Genomic DNA, 7,062 nt, shown 5'->3' on the forward strand with positions numbered 1-7,062 from the left:
CTCTCTCCGCAGGTGGTCAAGGCCATCAACCGGGTGCTGCTCCGCAGGGTGGTCCGCCTCGCCGACCCGGACGCCGTCATCCGGGGATTCGGCGCCCTCGGCTTCCCCAACTGCGGGGGGGCCATCGACGGGACGCACATCCCCATCCGTGCCCCGGAACACCAGGCGTCCCGGTACGTGAACCGCAAGGGGTACTTCTCCGTCATCCTGCAGGCCGTATGTGACCACCGGGGACAGTTGACGGACATAAATGTGGGCTGGTCCGGCAAAGCACACGACGCCCGGGTGTACCGGAACTCCTCCGTGTGCCAGCGGCTGCAGGACGGGACCTTCTTCCCCGACCGCCACATCAGGGTCGGGGACGTGGACATGCCCGTCTGCCTGGTGGGGGATGCCGCCTACCCACTGCAGCCCTGGCTCATGAAGCCCTACACGGGACACCTCAATCCCTCCCGCCAGGCCTTCAATAACAGGCTGAGCAGGGCCCGCATCGTGGTGGAGGGGGCCTTCGGGCGACTGAAAGCCCGCTTTCGATGCCTCCTCACCCGTCTGGACCTGGCCGAGCACAACATCCCTCCCGTGGTGGCGGCATGTTGTGTGCTCCACAATTTGTGTGAGCGGAAGGGGGAGGCTTTCTTGCCAGCCTGGATGGCTGAGGCTGACCGCATGGCTGGACACTACGGTCAGCCCCGCACCGCCGCCGTCCGGGAAGCCCAGCGGGGGGCCATCCGGATCCGGGAAGCCCTGCGGGAGAGCTTCCTGGTGGAGGAGGAGGAGGACTGACCTCTCCCTGCATGCCCCACCGGGGCCTTCTTCCACCCTACCCCCCCCTTCCCCTTTCCCCTCCCTAGCTACTGTACAATAAAGAAACCTGTTTTTCCAACAAAAACGTCTGTTTATTTCACAGAACTGGGGTGGGGGAGGGAGGAATGAAGGTGGGAGAAGGGAGGGGGAAACCTGGGACGAGGGAGCTGGGAGGGGAGGGGAGGGAAGGGAGGAAGGGAAAGGAAAGCTCAGGGGTGGGAGTCTGGGTGCCTCTCCCGTCTCGCCACACTGCGGGTCCGGGGGCGTCGGTGGGGAATGGTTGTGGAGGGGGGGGCAGAGAGGACAGGGGGTGTGGAGGAAGCAGGAGCGGAAGCAGGAGGAGCAGGAGGAGCAGGAGGAGCAAGAGGGGGAGCAGGGGGAGCAAGAGGGGGAGCAGGGGGAGCAAGAGGGGGAGCAGGGGGAGCAAGAGGGGGAGCAAGAGGGGGAGCAGGGGGAGGAGGAAATGGAAAGCGGTCTAGCAGGCTCTGGAGGTGGCCTCGCAGGGCACGGCCCTGCTCCTCCAGGGCCTCCAGACTCCTCTGGCGCAGCCTGAGGTCCTCCTGGACCCAGTGGTCCTGGAGACGGAGCTGTCGGTCCAGGAACCGGAGATGCCGCCTCTGGTAGTCCTCCTGGTTCCTGGCTGTCCTGCTTGCCCGGGCGCGGGCGGCTGCTGCAGGCGGTGTGGTGCGCCCTGCAGTCCCCGGTGCTGCAGCTGTGGTGCAAGAAGACCAGCGGTCAATTACCCCAGGGGCCCAGGTGTGTGAAACCCAGCTCCCCTCTGCAAGGCCAGGGCCCCTGCAGGATCCCCAGCTGCTGCTCCGTGGTGGGCAAGGCCCAGGCGCACGGTCCCGGGGCTCCCTCTCGCCCCAGCCCCCCGTACACATAAGGGGAACACGAGGGTACTCACAGGTGGATGCCTCCCCGGCCTCTGATGATGCAGGCGAGCGGCTCTGTGGGGTGCCTCGGGGGTCCCGGGTCCTGGGAAGGCTGGCAGCAGGCTCCTGGCTCTCAGAGCCCTCTTGCTCCTCCTCGGTGTCCAGGAGCGGTCCCTCTGCCCCGGGGTCAATCACGTCCCGGGGGGCAGGGACGGCATGAGCCCCCAGGAGGCGGTCCAGGGCATGGAAGTGGGGGCAGGCCTCCGGGTCAGCCCCTGGCAGGCAGGCCCGGGAGTAGGACTGCCGCAAGTCTTTAATCTTGCAGCGCACCTGCTCCCGGCTGCGCTGGTGGCCCCTGGCGGCCAGGCTGGCAGCCATGCGTCCATAGACGGCCGCATTCCGGTGGCTAGTGCGGAGATCGTGGACATTGGAGGCTTCCCCCCAAACCTCGATGAGGTCCACGATCTCCGCACTTGACCAGGCGGGCGCCCGCCTTTTGCGCCCCCGGGCAGGCTCCTGGGAGCCGCCAGGCTGGTCGTGGGGAGCAGTGGAGGGCTGGGAGCCCTCGGATGGCTGGCTCATTGTGTGGCAGGTGCAGGCTGTGCAGGCACGGGTGCTGGCAGCCTTGCAACTGGCACAAAGTGAGTAGCCAGCCCGTGGCCCTTTAAGGGCTCCGGGGCCGGGAGGGGGGCAATAGAGTTTCCCTGGTGTTGGCCAGAGTGGCCACCAGGGAAACCTGGGAAGCCTTAGCCTCCCACTAGTTCGAACTAAAGGGCTACACAGCCCTTAGTTCGAACTAGCTAGTTCGAACTAGGCGTTAGTCCTCGTAAAATGAGGTTTACCTAGTTCGAACTAAGCGCTCCGTTAGTTCGAATTAAGTTCGAACTAACGGAGCGCTAGTGTAGCGCATAGGAAAGTTAGTTCGAACTAACGTCCGTTAGTTCGAACTAACTTTCTAGTGTAGACATACCCCCAGTGCAGAAAGGGGTCTCCCCCGCAGGGATCCCGCTTGCCTGGGGGAGCTCAGGTCCCATTGTCGTGCAGAATTTTCATTTTTTCCTGCATAAAACACATTCTAGCCGCGAAGTGACGCAGTTCTGCCTTTTGCCCACCAGAGGGCGCCGTGGCACCAGAAGAAGCTGCTTCCTGAGCGCTGCCAGCAGTTCTGCTGCCACAGCGTCCTCTGGGGGCAGGAGGCAGAACTGCAACACTTCTAGGCTGACTCCAAGCCCTTTCTATTCAACAAATGGTCTGGTAGCACTTTACAGACTAACAAACCATACAGATGGGGTCAGAGCATCCCTTCTGCCTGAGACACTGCCCCTTCCAAATCTCCTCCCCTGTGGAGCCAAGCCCAGCCCCAACCCCAGGTTACTGCCCCAGCCTTCTTATTGTCCCCTGTCTCAGCAGTTGGCATAGCCCCTCCTCCCCCCCTTTCCTGGTGGCCAAAGCACCTAGGGCAGCCACGCAGGCTTCCTGCCCAGCTGGACAACTAGGCAGCCGTGCCACGGTCCCAGACCACCTGGGTGGCTGGGGAGTCAGGCTGCTGCCGCATGGCCCTGGAACTCCCAGGCGGCCGGGGAGCTGGGCTGCTGTCCCATAGCCCCATGCCCTTGCCTTGCCCTTGCCTACATTACATACCAGCCACAACACTGGAGAGAGCAGTGCTGGGGAAAGACAGGCAGAGCTGGGGAGCTCTAACCTGATCCAACCCCCAGCCTGCAGGCCAGATTCAGGGGCCTGAGGGGATCTAGGGATGCAGGGAGGCAGCCAGAGCAGAAGACAGCAGCAGGTCCACACCCCCCTGCCAATGATGAGTGGCCATTCAGACTAGTTTGCCCTTGAGGTGGTTGCTCGGTGATGATTGGCAGTGGTCACTGAGGCAAGGTGGGTATTCATTGGGGTTCACCGGGAGGGAGGACCCCACAGTGCAGGGGGCACAGCTGCAAGGCAGTACTGTGAAGAAAGCCCCCTGGGCTGGATGGGACCTGGGACCTGAAGTAGCACAGAAAACAGGTAACAGAGGGTGAGACATTTGTCATAGCCCTTCATTGCGTTTCATTAGCACCGTCCGTGTTTTTCATTCCCTTGGATCTTTGTTGTTCTTTGTGGTCATTTCTCTACACCCTCTGGGTGTGTCTACACTACAGCACTAATTCGAACTAACTTAATTCAAATTAGTTAATTCAAACTATGCTAATTCGAACTAACGCATCTAGACCTAAAAACTAGTTCGAAATAGCATTTTGCTAATTCAAACTAGCATGTCCACATTGAGTGGACCCTGAACCGAAGTTAAGGCTGGCTGGCATCAGGTTAGGACTTAGAGCGTGGAGCTGCTGTCTCAGGCTAGCCGAGGGCTGTGCTTAAAGGGACCCGACCCCCACCCCGAACAGACAGTTCTCAGGGTTCCCCGCTTGCTTGTCTACCTTGATGAGGGACAGCAAAGCAGTCCTGGCTTGTAGTGCCCTGAATGCCCACACTTGGCACATCACAGCACTTGGCCATCAGCCCGGCTTTACTGGTCGCAGGCTGCCATCCGGGGGGGGGGGGGGCGTCAATCGGGGGGCTGCAGGAGAGCTTCCACCCCGAGGAGCCCGCAGAGCCACCCCAGTCCTCCCCATCAGGGGCTCGTACCCCATTACTCCCTCACCTCCTTCCACTTAACCCTTCCTAGCCTCCCTTCCTGATGTAAAAAATAAAGGACACGTGTGTTCAAAAATAGAAACTCTCTTTATTTAACAAAACAGGGTGGGGGGGATTAACCTCTGGGGAGACTGGAAAAAGGATGTGGGAGAGGGGAAGAGAGAGGGTGGGAGAGGAGAGAGGGAAACCTGGGAGGAGGGAGCTGGAAGGGGGAAGCCAGGGGAAGAAGGAGGAGGGGAAGTATCAAACTATGGTACGCCATATCTTCAGTACTGTGTACAGATATGATCTCCTCACCCCAGAAAAGATATTTTGGCCTTGGAAAGGGTTCTGAAAATGGCAACTAAAATGATCAGGAGTTTGGAACAGGTCCCATATGAAGAGAGGCTAAAGAGACTGGGACTTTTCAGCTTAGAAAAGAGGAGACTGAGGGGGGATATGATAGAGGTCCATAAAAGCATGAGTGGTGTGGAGAGGGTGAATTAAGAAAAGTTCTTCATTAGTTCCCATAATAGAAGGACTAAAGGACACCAAATGAAATGAATGGGTAGCAGGCTTCAACTAATAAAAGAAAGTTCTTCTTCACAAAGCAAATAGTCAACCTGTGGAACTCCTTGCTGCAGGAGGCTGTGAAGGCTAAAACTACAAAGAGAAGTTTAAAGAGAAGTTAGATACAGTCATGTAGGTTGGGTCCATGGAGTGCTATTAGCCAGGGGGTAGAACGGTGTCCCTGGTCTCTGTTTGTGGAAGGCTGGAGATGGATGGCATGAGACAAATAGCTTGGTCATTGTCTTCAGTCCATCCCCTCTGGGGTAGCTGGTGTTGGCCGCTGTCGGCAGACAGGCTGCTGGGCTAGATGGACCCTTGGTCTGACCGAGTACGGCCGTTCTTATGTTCTAAGTTCAGGGCTCAGGGTCGGGGGGTCTCCCTGGACCACCTTGATTTTTACGCAGACCTGCTGCTGGGTTTGCATGTGGCCTTTGGTGGCCAGGCTGGCAGCTATCCTGCCCTAGACGTCCACTTTCCTGTTCCTAGTGCGGAGGTTGTGGACATTGGAGGCCTCCCCCCAAACCTGGATGAGGTCCACGATCTCCGCACTAGACCAGACGGGCGCCCGCCTCTTGCGGCCCCGGGCAGGCTCCTGGGAACTGCCAGCCTGGTCCCGGGAAGAGTTCGAGGTACAACGTCCGTGCCAAATTGGATAAAGAATGTGAGTGAGGCCAAACAGCAAAAATTAAGATGTTTGTACACCAATGCAAGGAGCCTAGGTAACAAAATGGAGGAACTTGAGCTATTGATCCAGGAAGTGAAACCAGATATTATAGGAATAACAGAAACATGGTGGAATACTAGGCATGACTGAAGTACAGGTATTGAAGGGTATGTGCTGTTTAGGAAAGACAGAAATAAGGGTAAAGGTGGTGGAGTCGCATTGTATATCAAAGATGAGGTAGATTGTCAATAAATAAAAAGTGATGGAATGGAGAAGACAGAGTCTGTTTGGACAAAAATCACATTGGGAAAGAAAACTATCAGATCCTTCCCTGGGATAGTGCTTGGGGTGTGTTACAGACCACCAGGATCCAATTTGGATATGGATAGAGACCTCTTTAATGTTTTTAATGAAGTAAATACTCATGGAAACTGCGTAATCATGGGAGATTTCAACTTTCCAGATATAGACTGGAGAACAAGTTCTAGTAATAGTAATAGGGCTCAGATTTTCCTAGATGTGATAGCTGATGAATTCCTTCATCAAGTAGTTGCTGAACCAACAAGGGGGGATGCTATTTTAGATTTGGTTTTGGTGAGTAGCGAGGACCTCGTAGATGAAATGGTTATAGGGGACAACCTTGGCTCAAGTGATCATGAGTTAATTCAGTTCAAATTAAATGGAAGGATAAACAAAAATAAATCTGGGTATGTCTACACTACAATGTTAGTTCGAACTAACGGACGTTAGTTCGAACTAACATTCATAGCCGCTACACTAGCGCTCCGCTAGTTCTAATTTGAATCGAACTAGCGGAGCGCTTAGTTCGAACTAGGTAATCCTCATTTTACGAGGATTAAGCCTAGTTTGAACTAGCTAGTTCGAATTAAGGGGTGTGTAGCCCCTTAATTCGAACTAGTGGGAGGCTAGCCCTCCCCAGCTTTCCCTGGTGGCCACTCTGGCCAACACCAGGGAAACTCTATGCCCCCCTCCCGGCCCCGGACCCCTTAAAGGGGCACGGGCTGGCTACGGTGCCCGTGCCAGGTGCAAGCCTGCCAGCACCCAGCCAGCAGACCCTGCACCTGGCACGGCACAGAGCCACCCACCCGATGTCCCCCAGCCCACCCCCTCTTCCCAGGACCAGGCTGGCGGCTCCCGGGAGCTTGCCCTGGACCGCAAGAGGCGGGCACCTTCCTGGGCTAGTGCGGACATCATGGACCTCGTCCACGATCTCCTCACTAGGCACAGGAAAGTGGCCGTCTAGGGCAGGCGAGCTGCCAGCCTGGCCACCCAGGAGCAGGTGTGCATGAAAATCAAGGGGGTCCACTGAGACCCCCGACCCTGAGCCCTGAGCTTACAATGGCCGTCCTGGGTCAGACCAATGGTCCATCTAGCCCAGTAGCCTGTCTGCCGACAGCGGCCAACCCTAGGGACCCTGGAGGGGATGGACCGAAGACAGTGACCAAGCCATTTGTCTCGTGCCATCCCTCTCCAGCCTTCCACAAACTTTGGGCAGGGACACCA

General features: G+C 57.3%; 1 protein-coding gene across 1 annotated transcript; it reads right to left on the bottom strand.

Moving 5' to 3' along the window:
- Window positions 1–918: 918 nt before the first annotated feature.
- On the bottom strand, window positions 919–2,546 carry LOC142819550 (uncharacterized). The gene is made up of 2 exons (XM_075907493.1): window positions 1,712–2,546; window positions 919–1,516 (listed from the first exon to the last, which is right to left on the bottom strand). The coding sequence occupies exons 1-2, from the start codon at window positions 2,259–2,261 to the stop codon at window positions 1,014–1,016; spliced, it is 1,053 nt and encodes a 350-aa protein (XP_075763608.1). The 5' UTR covers window positions 2,262–2,546; the 3' UTR covers window positions 919–1,013.
- Between the last annotated feature and the right edge of the window lie 4,516 nt (window positions 2,547–7,062).

Source organism: Pelodiscus sinensis, chromosome 24 (genome assembly GCF_049634645.1).
Source record: "Pelodiscus sinensis isolate JC-2024 chromosome 24, ASM4963464v1, whole genome shotgun sequence".
Classification (NCBI taxonomy): Eukaryota; Metazoa; Chordata; order Testudines; family Trionychidae; genus Pelodiscus; species Pelodiscus sinensis.